At 36.0% G+C, this 12,457-nt stretch overlaps 1 protein-coding gene across 3 annotated transcripts in view; it reads left to right on the forward strand.

The window, feature by feature from the left end:
- Nucleotides 1–12,457, forward strand: part of GPCPD1 (glycerophosphocholine phosphodiesterase 1) — a 65,245-nt gene that overhangs the window by 31,329 nt on the left and 21,459 nt on the right. For all 3 annotated transcript variants that reach the window (XM_039329418.1, XM_039329417.1, XM_039329414.1), the window contains 6 exons: nt 3,538–3,661; nt 4,173–4,419; nt 6,242–6,404; nt 6,770–6,902; nt 9,228–9,282; nt 11,578–11,670. In XM_039329418.1, coding sequence (XP_039185352.1) covers nt 3,538–3,661; nt 4,173–4,419; nt 6,242–6,404; nt 6,770–6,902; nt 9,228–9,282; nt 11,578–11,670 — 815 coding nt within the window. The remainder of the gene's footprint in view (nt 1–3,537; nt 3,662–4,172; nt 4,420–6,241; nt 6,405–6,769; nt 6,903–9,227; nt 9,283–11,577; nt 11,671–12,457) is intronic.

A 12,457-nucleotide genomic window follows, 5' to 3' on the forward strand; every position in this document is an offset into this window, starting at 1 on the left:
GAAGTAGAATCTTAGACTCCAAACCCTTAAAGCCCCTCAAAATATCTTTTACTAAATTTTCATTTTCAATGTGTCCCAAAGAAAGGTGCAATATTATTGATTATTATGGCTGAGGAAAGCATTTGAACGCCTGATGACTCAGGCAAAGCATCACTTCTTAAGTTTATGGAAGACTTAATGTGGCTGCTTGAAAGAACTCCTCGTTGCTTAAATAAATATGCACAGACACTTTCATTTTGACTGCAGTGGTAACAGCCATGTATAAACATACTTGCAGAAAACCAATATAACTATTCAGGACAGTTGCATTGATCCTTTCAAGTGCACTACTCCAAAGTTCTGTGATCCATTAAAAAATAATTTTACTGAAGTTTTAGTAAACATAATAAAAACTAATAAAACTAAACTGGAAGAAACAAGAAAAGAAGTTCAGAAATGAAGAGGAAAGAAAAAAAGAAAATAAAAATAAAAACAGACAATAAAGAAATGGCTTCCAACTTTCACCACATTGACTCTAAGCTAATACAGTAACTTCACTCTTTTAAAATTAGGAATAAAATAATTCTTCTTACTATAACCTAATTTTTATTAGGTATAGTCCACAAATCATAATATTTTCAGTCCTGATTCGGCAAAAGATCCATTATGAATTACCAGAAATATCAAACTAATAGCTGATCCCTGATCAAATAGTCCAAGTTTATATTTCTTATTTTTGGTCTTCATAAACTTGACCTTTAAATCATTCCAATGGCATCACAGGATCTGATCTTTCATCAAAAGAAGTCTTTGGCAAAAGGAGCCTTCAGAGCTTTCACCAGCCTACTTTGTAAATCCCATAAAGAGGTATCGTCTGAGATTTCTTGTGACAGCCATTCCATGTCCAGATCCTTTTCTTCATTTTTTTTTTTTCGGTATTCCCATTTTGGTAATCTCAATTTTGTTGTCTTCCATACCTTCAAAATTGTATAATGTGTGTGTCAGGTAAGAGGTTTTTTTTTATTTTATTTTCATCATTTTGTAAACTTTAACCATTGAAATCTGTATCATTTCTGAGATACCAGTTATTAATATCTCAGCCCATTTTGAAGGATTATCTGGCTTAGCCTTATAACTCTTTTCTGTGTGGTCCTTCAGTTTCCTCTAGTGTCCATCAAGACTCAATTCCTAATACAAGTTTAATTCTGTTTCAGTAATTTCCCATGAGTACCGTATATCCCGGTGTATAAGACGACCCCCGTCTTCGGCGCCGAGTCACATGCCTAGAAAGTCGTCTTATATGCTGGAAACTACCGTAATTTCTGGCATATAAGACGACTCGGCGTAAAAGATGACCCCCGACTTCGGCACCGAGTTTAACGCTTGCGAAAGTCGTCTTATACACTGGAAAGTACGGTATATTATTTAATTATATAATTGTTTTCAAATCTTACAGCAAAATAACAAATATTCCAAATCTCTGTAGTCTTCTAATCCATTTAAAACTTAAACCAAAATCTTTTTTTTTTTTTTTTTGCTAATTGTATATTATTTTAAACATTTAAACTGTTTAAAATTCCTTTAATTCAAAGAAGGTAAGACTCACTGGGCTTCAGATTTTGAAGTGCTCTTAATATCCATAAAATAGTTGAACTGAACATTTCCAAATGTGATTTAAAAAGTGAGTTTTATCTGGCTTATCTGACACTGCTGGGAACAAAGATGTCATCTCCCTTAGCTTCTGGCACTCAAATCCATGGGAGACCACTATTTTATGGTCTTCTCACAAGAAGCTGCCAGACAGAGCACTCATGGGCGACCTCTTGTTCTCTCCCTATCTGGAGAGATTCCAAAGAACTGATCTACTTGCCAATTCTTTGTCCTGCACAGCAGTCATCCATTGTGGAGATGTCTTCAATCAGCCAATACCCAGAAGTTAGAAAACTTGGAGACAACCAACAAAACCATTCGCAGCAGTTGCATTGATCCTTTCAATGCACACTACCTCATTGTTTATAGGAAAAACCTGGATTCCTACTTTTAAAATTCAGTCCTAATTATGTTAAAATATAATTCAGAAGAATCCTTCCTACAGGTAAATTAACAGTAGGAAGCCCTGTAATAGGATGAAAGAACGCTCTGATAAGATCTTTTTCTGCAGTAGCTTCTTTCACCTTCTGCAAAATACTTTCAGTTTCATTTAGAGCCAATACTACTTCACCATTTGGTTGTCAATGACAGACACTCGCAGATACAGAACTTTTATTATGCACATTAGAAAACTGCAACATTACATTACTTTTTGACATAATCCCCATTCAAATTGAGGCACTTGTCATAACGACTTACAAGTTTTGAGATTCCTTAGTATTAAGTCGCTCGTTGCCAAATCTGGGCTATGGGGGTGGTGAAGTCAGCATGCCCTGATACTTCACATTAGACTTCTGAATTCATGGTTGAACCACGCTCCATGAACTTCACAAGCAGTACTCCTTTGGCATCTTCACATTTGGCGGGATTTTCTATGGCACCACTTCCGGTGTGGTGGTGGTTCACGATAATGCTCGACCACATACCACTAGATGCACCCAATAACTTTTGAAGCAGTTCTGTTGGGATGTTTTTGATCACCCCCCCATAGACCAGATTTGGCGCTAAGCGACTACTACTAAGGAATTTCAAACTTTGTAAGTTATTATGATAAGTGCCTCAATTTCAATGGCGATTATGTTGAAAAGTAATGTAATGTTATAGTTTTCTAATGTGTATAATAAAAGTTCTGTATCTCTGAGTGCCTGCCATTGATAATGAAATGGAGGTTTATTTCTGAATTGCCCTCGTATTTGCTGCTAGTGATGCTGGGATGAGTATATATTTGTGTGTCTTTCTTCCCTACAGTGTGTAACTTGACTACAGAGCAGTTTACAAGAAAAAAACACAAATTACTCCCCTTTGCACTGTGTAAGATTGATTTTGGAAATCCTAACTTGAATTGTACTAATATTCCATATAATAGTTGCTAAAATTTGATCAACTCAAATCTATTTTGATTTGGATCCATATTGACTAGTTTCAGCAGCCGCCACAATAAGATTAGAATTGATTTTCCCTGTGGAAATGGATACTAATGCAAAAGTACCATACTGAAAAATAAACCCATTCAAAGATAAGATGACATTTTTAATCAAAATAACATAAAATATGCCACCTACACATAAGACAACCTTCAAAATTTCAGTTACATTTTAATTTGTGCAATTGGCTTATCCATAGGTGGTGCACTTTTCATGATATTTCATTTACAATTTTGAGGGTTGGCTTGTTCTCAGATGGGCTAGTCTACAAATAAAAAGAGGTATCTATTACTTACTGCCTATACTTGTGGTTAAGCCCATCTGTGGCTAAGCTGAACACAACTTTTTGGCTGTAATTTTTTAACCTAAAACTCTCAGCTTATCCATAGCATACAGTATCCAGAGTTTTTATTTACATGAATTTTAGTGACATTTCAGAATGTAGCAAGATGATTTTACAATATAACTTTTGTTGCTTTGTCAGATGATGTGGAGAGCGTTGATTCCGGATGGCTGACATGTCAGACAGAAATAAGGCTACGGCTACATTTTTCTGAAAAACCACCTGTATCAATAACGAAAAAGAAATTTAAAAAGTCTAGGTTTAGGTATGGTTATTTTATTCCATTAACCATTTATTAAACTGTTTGTCTTTGCTTTTATAATGTAATGGTTGTTATGTGCTTACGTGTTGTATGGGCTTTGGGTGGACTTTTTCAAAAAAGCAATAATAAAGTCAGTGCCAACATCAATTCTCAGTGGAAGAACTGAAGTTAGTTACAGTTCTAAAACTGTTACCCTTGAACCTGTAATAAGCATAGTCATATGTCACTTTTTACTAAGTGTAGGAAAAAAGTGTACATTTTTTAGTAAGTATACTATTATAGTAATCTTGGACGTCTTGTGTGAAGCTCATTTGAATCAATCAGGAGCTCGTCTCTTTCAGCTTCTTGCTTTCCATAATGGCCACTAAAATGCTTCTAGAAAAACATCAAGTAAGGTATAAAAGTAATCACTTTTTTCATGCTGGCCTTTGAAGGGCAGTTGGGCAGCTAATCAATCATGTATACTACTTCAAACTTAGCTTTTTTTTTCTTTTTTTTCTTTTTTACTGTTTAGAGTGAAACTCACCCTTGAAGGTTTGGAGGAAGAGGAGGAAGATGATGATGATGATGACAGACTTTCACCTATGCTTCATCATAAAATGGCAAATACATTAGAGATTTCACTTATAAGTGATACTGAATACAAGTCTCGACATTCTCAGCCTGAATGTGGATATGGTCTGCAGCCTGATCGCTGGACAGAATATACTATACAGACCATGGAACCGGATAACCTTGAATTAATCTTTGACTTTTTTGAGGTAAAATTTGGCTATGTATAAAACTTGACTCTTTTGTTTTGATGTTTAATGAGTGTTGATGATCAGACATTTTTTTAAAATATGCCCTAACAGAGAATGAGATGTTTGCTCATGAATAGTCATCCTAAATCAGACTACAATTTTTATTTAAAGTTCTTGTTTAGAGTGTATAGGAAGCCTGAAACTTTTTAGATGTTATGGACTGGAAGGATCTGTTTCTCCCTCTCTGTTTCAGTAACACTGTCTAGCAATGCATAATAACATATAGAGCAAATCTCAAATTAATGTAGGAGTAAGCAGCTTAATATCCTCCAGATATTTTGAACTATAGTTTCCACAGTCACCTGTTGGTGATACATGAATAGAGCTATGGATCAAAATGTCCAGACTGCAATATGTTATTTTTACCTGGCCTCATCTCACTTAATGTAGCATCCAAATCATGGTGTTACTTTAATGAGCAATCTCTCTTGCCTTAAATGTCAGCACCACAGTTCACTAGCCCTTCTCAAAAGTGTTGAGTATGCTACCAAATGTATAGAACTTAGGCAGATCATTTCCCTTTTTCAAGAAAATTTTATTTTAAATCTCTAAATCTAGCATTGAGGGTTTTTTTTATTGAAAGTTTATAAAATTTTACAATAAAATACTCCCCCCCCTTCCCAACCCTCCAACCCCCTCCCCCCTACTTCCCAGAGCTGAATACAGGGTTAAAAACAACAAAAAACATACAACTTAAATGAACATCAAACAATTATACATACATCCAAAAAGCAAAATTTTAAACACTTTAACTCCAATACATAAAAACAAAAAATACCATCCTTAAACGTAAGTTATTCAAAAGCTTACCCTTAGATATACATTATTCAAAAGCTAAATAATACTTTCTAATATCATATTTATTCTGTATAAAATTCACCCATCTTTTCCACACCAAAATATATCTCTCTTGCGATTGGTCTTTCAGATATGCCGAAATTTTTGCCATTTCGGATAAATAAGAAACTTTAAGAAACCATTCTTCTAAAGTAGGCAAGAGATCCTTCTTCCAGTATTGCCCAATCAGCAACCTTGCTGCTGTAATTAAATTCAACATTAAAATAATCTCTTTACCATCACAATCATCAATAATACCTAACAGAAACAATTGTGGTGTAAATTTTATCCTTCTATTAAAAATCTTCTGAATATTCCACCAAATCTTGATCCAAAAAGCCTTTATATTTCTACATGACCACCAAATATGATAATACATTAAATCTAGCATTGAGGTTTAAAAATAATGACAAGTTGAGTTATTTATAAATCAAACATAAAAATGGCTTTAATGAAACACCGAACATAGAATAATAGAATTGGAAGGAACCTTGGAGGTCATTTAATCCAATCCCCTGCTTGAGCAGAAGATAGCATTTCAGACAAATGATTGTCCAGTCTCTTCTTGAAAGCCTCCAGTGATGGAGCACGGGTGTCAAAGTCGCCGCATCATGTGATGTGTCATGACGTATCACAACTTTTTTTTTCCCCCATTGCCGGAGCTGGGCACAGCCTCTGTATGATACAACTGGCCCACGGGCCAGCAGTTTAACATCCCTGCTCTAAAGGCAAGCCATTCCATTGGTTGATTGTTCTCACTGTTAGGCAATTTCTCCTTAGTTCTAGGTTGCTTCTCTCCTTGGTTAGTTTCCATCCATTGTTTCTTGTCTTATGGAGTACCTTTCTAGTTTTGTTTTTAGGCAAAGCTGATATTAAGGGAAATGCTTTCACCTTGCATAAGCAAAATAATAACTTTAAATACCCAATAACTTTGTAATTATAGGAAGATCTTAGTGAAACCATTATCCAAGGAGATGAGATTCCCGGCCATGTGGGCTCCGCTTGTCTGTTATCTTCCACCCTTGGTGAATCAGGAAAGAGTTCTGGTATTCTCACACTTCCCATTATGAGCAGAAATTCACGAAAAACAATTGGAAAAGTTAGAGGTATGTATAATTTTTTTTTTAAAAATGGTGCTGATGCAAACATGAACTTAAGCTAAAACATTTCCCACCACTTGAATTTTAAATACTGATTCTGGTTAGTGCTTGATAGAATTATATGCATGCTGGAAGGGAGGGTGATAATCTGATGACTCCACCAGAGCACCAAGAGGCAATCTTAAGGAAGACAAGCATTGTGTGCAATGAAAATAACAAGGATCTGTTTAGTGATTATTTATCAGTATAAGTATATCTTTCTTGTTCGGGTTTGGGAAGCTTGGTTGCTTTCCAGTGGACTTAAATGAAATGTAGTTAATTGTTAAAAATGAAGAATCAGAAAAAGAATTATATTTACTATCTTTCCATAGTGGACTATATAATTATTAAGCCAATTAATGGGTTTTCCTGTGATATGGAAGCTTCATATGCCAAATACTGGAAACCAAGAAAAGGACTGGATGTTGGGCATAGGGGCGCTGGAAACTCTACAACTACAACTAAGTAAGCTCATCTGATTGAATTATAATTATAAATTCATACATTGAAGTCTTCTATATGAAAGGCCGGGACAGCGGATTCTTAGATCCTAGACTTGGGTTATATTATAATTCACGCCCACAAATGACTGTTACCTTCAGTACCATTAACAAAGGTATCCTTTTGAGCTGGCTGCTGGTTTGGGGCTGGGCAATGCAGTCTTTCGCTGGTTTGGCTCCTTTTTTTATGGCGCGTCCCAATTAGTGTTGATAGGGAGTGAAAGATCCAGCCTATGGTCACTCCAACATTGCTTCGTGCTTATGATACCCACCATTTTACCTGGATGGTGTAGCATTATTTCACCAAGACCACCATTTATTTCTAGCCTACCAAGGCCGATCTAAAGGGTAGTCTATTCACTAGCATTTCTTCAAGTGATTTCTGGCAATTCATGCTTTGTGATGAACTTCCAAATTGCTGTACCCTGTTCTGAGCACACTCATTCAACGACAGTGATGACAATATTGCCAGCCTTTCATCATGATATTTCTCTGTCAGATGGCCACAGACATTTGATCACCTTATGACAACCAGATCCCCCAGATAATACTTACGTATGTGAATTTTAAAAAGTACAACAACTAGCTGTAGTAAAGACTACAAGAATTGATTATCTATGGTGGAATTCTTTTGAATAGTCACCTATAAATTCAAGCAACCTGCATTTCCCTGACATTAATAGTCTTTACTACTATGCTGGTCTTAGGAACTGAAAGGATTCAGCAGACATGGCACTTGGTAGTATGATATAGTTTAAAGGCAGGGGCCTTTGTGAATAATACTGTAAGTTCTGGGAAGTCTTGAGCTGAGTTTTCTGCAATCATAAAACTGATGCATATGAATTCAAAAATGATCACTCAAGGAATTAGCTAAAGCTGTAAGTAACTAATTCTTCTGTGGTCTTGCAATGGAGACCTCCCCAATAGCTGCTATATGAAGCAATCGAACATATGGATGTTCTAGTACAGTGGTTCTCAACCTTTTTAATGCCGCGACCTCCAACCAGTCGTAAGTTGAGGACTATTCAACCGGTCGTAAGTCAAGGACTACTCAACCGGTCGTAAGTCGAGGACTTTCCCTGCCCGGGAGCGCTGCACATGCATGGTGCCATCCCCTGCGCTGGCCGAGGTGTAGCTGGCAAGGGGCAGTGACGGCGCAGGGCGACCACCAGCTGGGCCACCAGCTGGCCTGGCCCAAGGGAGGTAAGGCACCCGCCGGGCCCCACGTGCACCAGCAACCCTCCCTGCGCCCGCCGGCCTCCCACCTTCCACCCCTGGCCCTCTTTTACTTACATTTTTAGTAGTTGCTCAGCAGGGAGGGGTGGAAGCTTCCAGACAGCTCGCCTTCGCTGTAGACAACTTGCAGCACCGTTTGCAGAATGGGACTTTTGGCGGGCTCAGCAGGGCAGAGACAGCCTGGACAATTTCTATTGGCTTTTGAAAGCCAATAGAATTAGACTCAAATGGGGTCGCGACCCACAGGTTGAGAACCGCTGTTCTAGCATATAAGTATGAAATCTGCCACTGTATTATGGTTGCTGCTGCTCCACATAGGAGGGTTCCATCAAAACCATAAAAGAAAATAAAGTATTTTAACCTTGGGTTTTTACATTGGTGATGTTCAAGATTTTCAAAGAGAATAATGTGTGAGGAAAGATGGAAGGGTCTAATGCAGAGATTCCCAACCGGAGGTACTTGCACCCCCCCCCCGGGAGTGCGAGACGATATTCCAGGGGTGCGAAAACTTGAGTTTTCAAAATTATAGTGTATATGCATAATTTGTTGCCATTATTTTGAACTTTTGTAAGGGGTGCAAGAAAATATAAGAAGCGTTCTAGGAGTGCGGGGTATAGAAAGGTTGGGAGCCGCTGTTCTAATGTGTTACTGCTGAGTATAGTCTGCATGAAATAAAATCCCTTGTTCCCCTCATTTGTTTAAAGGGGAAAAGTCAAATTATAGAGGCAAAAGCTAGAACTTCAATTCAACATTCTAAAGTGCTGTTCCCCAAATATTTACTCCTCAAAAACCTTTGGAGTAAGTAATGTTTATTTTATAGTAATAAAATATGTATAATGGCAATATCATTAACTCTGCATATGAATTTTGAATTACTGAATACAGCAATATTTTTTGGTTTTGATTTTTTTTAAGAAATAGAACATTTTGTAGCATAACATTTTATATTTGTATTAGCAGGGGAAACCATGACAAAATAAATCTTTACATACTGTAGATCATATCTGTTTTATTTGTATTTGTACTGACTTTTTTTATATGTGGGTCTTTTCAGACTTGCTAAAATCCGAGAAAATACCATTGCTTCTTTAAAGAATGCTGCTAAACATGTATGTATACTACTTTTTAAAAAACATAGATTTCTTTTTGCATAGTAAAATTTAGAAATGTCTGTTTGTAAGTAAATAAACGATCCATACTGGAAAGGAACTGGCTGGAATCCAACTAATGTTTTTCTGCCACGGATAAGCCCTCAATATAAGAGAGAGCGCCATTCCCCTTCTTCTTCTGTTCCCCAAATCTGCTGTTGATAGTCACCAATTATCCTGGATTCCAACTATAGCGTGCGACTTTTTGATGGAAACATAGTAGGATTCTTCTTTTCATGCTAGTTTTTGAATGGCACACATGAATTAATAGATTCGTTTTTTATAAACATCAATGTTCGGTCTTCCTTTTCATTTCTTACAACTATTGTCTCCTCTTTCTCAAAAAAGCAAAAGAAATTGACAGTGGGATATTTATGCAGTTTTAATTATACAGCACCTATATAAAAGATAAAAAGATTGGGGGGAAAGCAGCACCCACTTTTACATATTTTAATTGTCACATTTTCTATGAAAAAATTATGTTGCTATTCTGGGGATTTTAACATATTAACCCTTTAATAGATTTTAGTGCTATTCCCAAATATTACCCTTGTAAAATTATAACTGCTGCCTTGTGAATTTTCACAGTGGGAGAAAGGTCTTAAATACTTTACAACCTAATAGCTACCTCAAAATTCTAGCTATACAATGCAAGCAGAAGAAGGACTGCAGAAGCATAAAGAACAAAAATAAGAAGACTCTGAAATTATATCATTCTTTTTAAAATGTCAATATTGATTGTTTACTTAAAAAGTATCTTATGCCAGCAAATTGCCAGTTGATGCAATATATAAAATATAATGGGATGGGATATCTCAGTGGTTAAAGACAGTCACAGAGTGAGCTCATGTTATTTAGTCCAGCTCCTACCAATGTAGCAGTTTGAAAGCATGCAAATTGGTACTACTTTGGTGGGAAGGTAACAGTGTTATGTGTGCCTCAGCGTATAGTCATGCTGTCCACACCACCACAGAAGTGTCTTTGGACAATGTTGGCTGTCTTAGCTAAGAAACGGAGATGATCTTTATCCTTTACGGTTGGATATTTATTTATTTATTTATGAGACTTATATACCGCTTTAAGTGCAAGCACTCTCTAAGCGGTGTACACCAGTAAGCAATGTATATATGTATTTACATTGCCCCCAACAATCTGGGTCCTCATTTTACCTACCCGGGAAGGATGGAAGGCTGAGTCAACTTTGAGCCGGTGAGATATGACTGGATAGGGGAAACCTTTATCTTTAAAATATCTTTAAAATATAATAACAATATAGGTCCAGGTAAGCACGATGGAACAAAATCAAGAAAAATATTAAATATCAGAAATTATTTCATAGCACATTTGGGGAAGCAGTAATAGTATCATAAGAAAGAGTATTTGTCAAAAAAAATGAAATACCGTTTGTGTCCCTGATAATAGGTTCATTTCCTCTGGAAGCCATGGTCAGCTTATCTGATGTTCTCACTGAAGGAAATTGACTCCATTTGCATCAGTTTCTTCAGCTGTTGTGTTATTGGAAAACTTTTTAAAAGTGTATTACTTTTTAGAAAAGGTGCAGTTGAAATTATGGGGAAAGAATGAATGAAAAAGTTATTCTAGATCTTAAATTTTCATACATTTCTTTTTCACGCATTTATGCCCACCTATTCTAAGAGGTCTCCCCACTCATTCTAAGTTGAAGGCAGCTTTGAATCTGTGAAAGAAGCACTGTGGATCCAATTCAAAGTCAAGGAATTATTTTAAAATTCTTGCCCAAATTATGTACCTAAGGGAATTTTAATGCATAGTAATAGAACAAGGGATCATTTATGAATTGTATGAAGAGGGATAATGTTGAACATTGCTTGAACTTTTTGTTCGTATAGCTTGAGGGTACCTAAAATGTTCCCCCACAGAATCTCAATAAGCTGCTTTTGTATTATAAATTTCAATAGGAAATATGGAAGAAATTTTTAATTTCATGAGGGATTAAATTAATGTTATGTGACTTAGTTAATTAAATGCTTATTAATGAAAATAAAATGAAATTTATTTTTGTGTGCTGGGCCTTCCTGCTTCTAGGAGTGGGACTCCTGGCATTTCTCTCAAAGCATACATTGAGCCATCAGATTCCACCGAGAAGGGTGACATGAAAATAATGTAATAGGCTTGGAATGAATGGGAGAGAACTTCTTTCTGTGCATGTTTTTTCTACTCAGCTTCTAAATTCCACATTGTTTAACCTCCCCTCCTCCTTCCTCACTTTTCACCTAGGGAGCAGCCTTTGTGGAATTTGATGTACACCTTTCTCGAGATCATATCCCAATTATATATCACGATCTTACTTGCTGCATTGCAATGAAAAAGGTATGTTGATTCATTTTATCTGACTTAGTTAATGTTTTAGTTTATGTTAGTTAATGTTAAAACCGTTACATGGTTTTAACTCAAGAAGCTAACATTGTTGTTAGCAATACAATTCAATTAATGGTTTCTTTTTCAGAATGCTGTATTTTACCTATTTATTTCCTTCTCTTGATACTCAAAGTTAAGGTTACAATAAATCATTAAGTTTAAAACAGCTATTTATCTGAATAAATCACATGGATATTTATTAGAGTAACTTGTCTCAAATGGGGAATTAGGAAAAAATATGTGGTTTTCTACAAAGGACTGTCTTTCATGTGCTGTTTTGTCTTGTTTTTTTTTTTTTTTTGCCGTCTATATCTAAACACCATGAAATTCCTAGTAAGGTAACCTTTAATATTATCCTCAATGTTACCTTACTTATTAGCTTCAGGGTTTTTTACTTCTTTTTTTAATTAATATATAAGTAATACAGATTCCTTCATACAAATTTGTATAAATAGTTATTACAAAAATGCTGGAATTAGTAAAAATTGTAATTAACTTTAAAGCATAATCTGTATATGTTCATCTGGGAGTAAGTCCTGTTAAATTTATTTAATAGTTTTTTTAAATCTTACCTTTATTGTTTTATAAGTAACTCAAGGCAGTAAACAAACCCCATTCCTCCTCTTATTTTTCCTATAGCAACAACCGTGTAAAGTGGGTTGAGCTGAAAGAGTGTCTAGCCCAAAGTTGCCCAGCTGTCTTTTATCCTTAAGGGCAGGGATGGGGGGGAGGTGTTAGA

Source organism: Crotalus tigris, unplaced genomic scaffold (assembly GCF_016545835.1).
Source record: "Crotalus tigris isolate CLP2741 ecotype Arizona unplaced genomic scaffold, ASM1654583v1 scf7180000024397.1630199, whole genome shotgun sequence".
Classification (NCBI taxonomy): domain Eukaryota; kingdom Metazoa; phylum Chordata; class Lepidosauria; order Squamata; family Viperidae; genus Crotalus; species Crotalus tigris.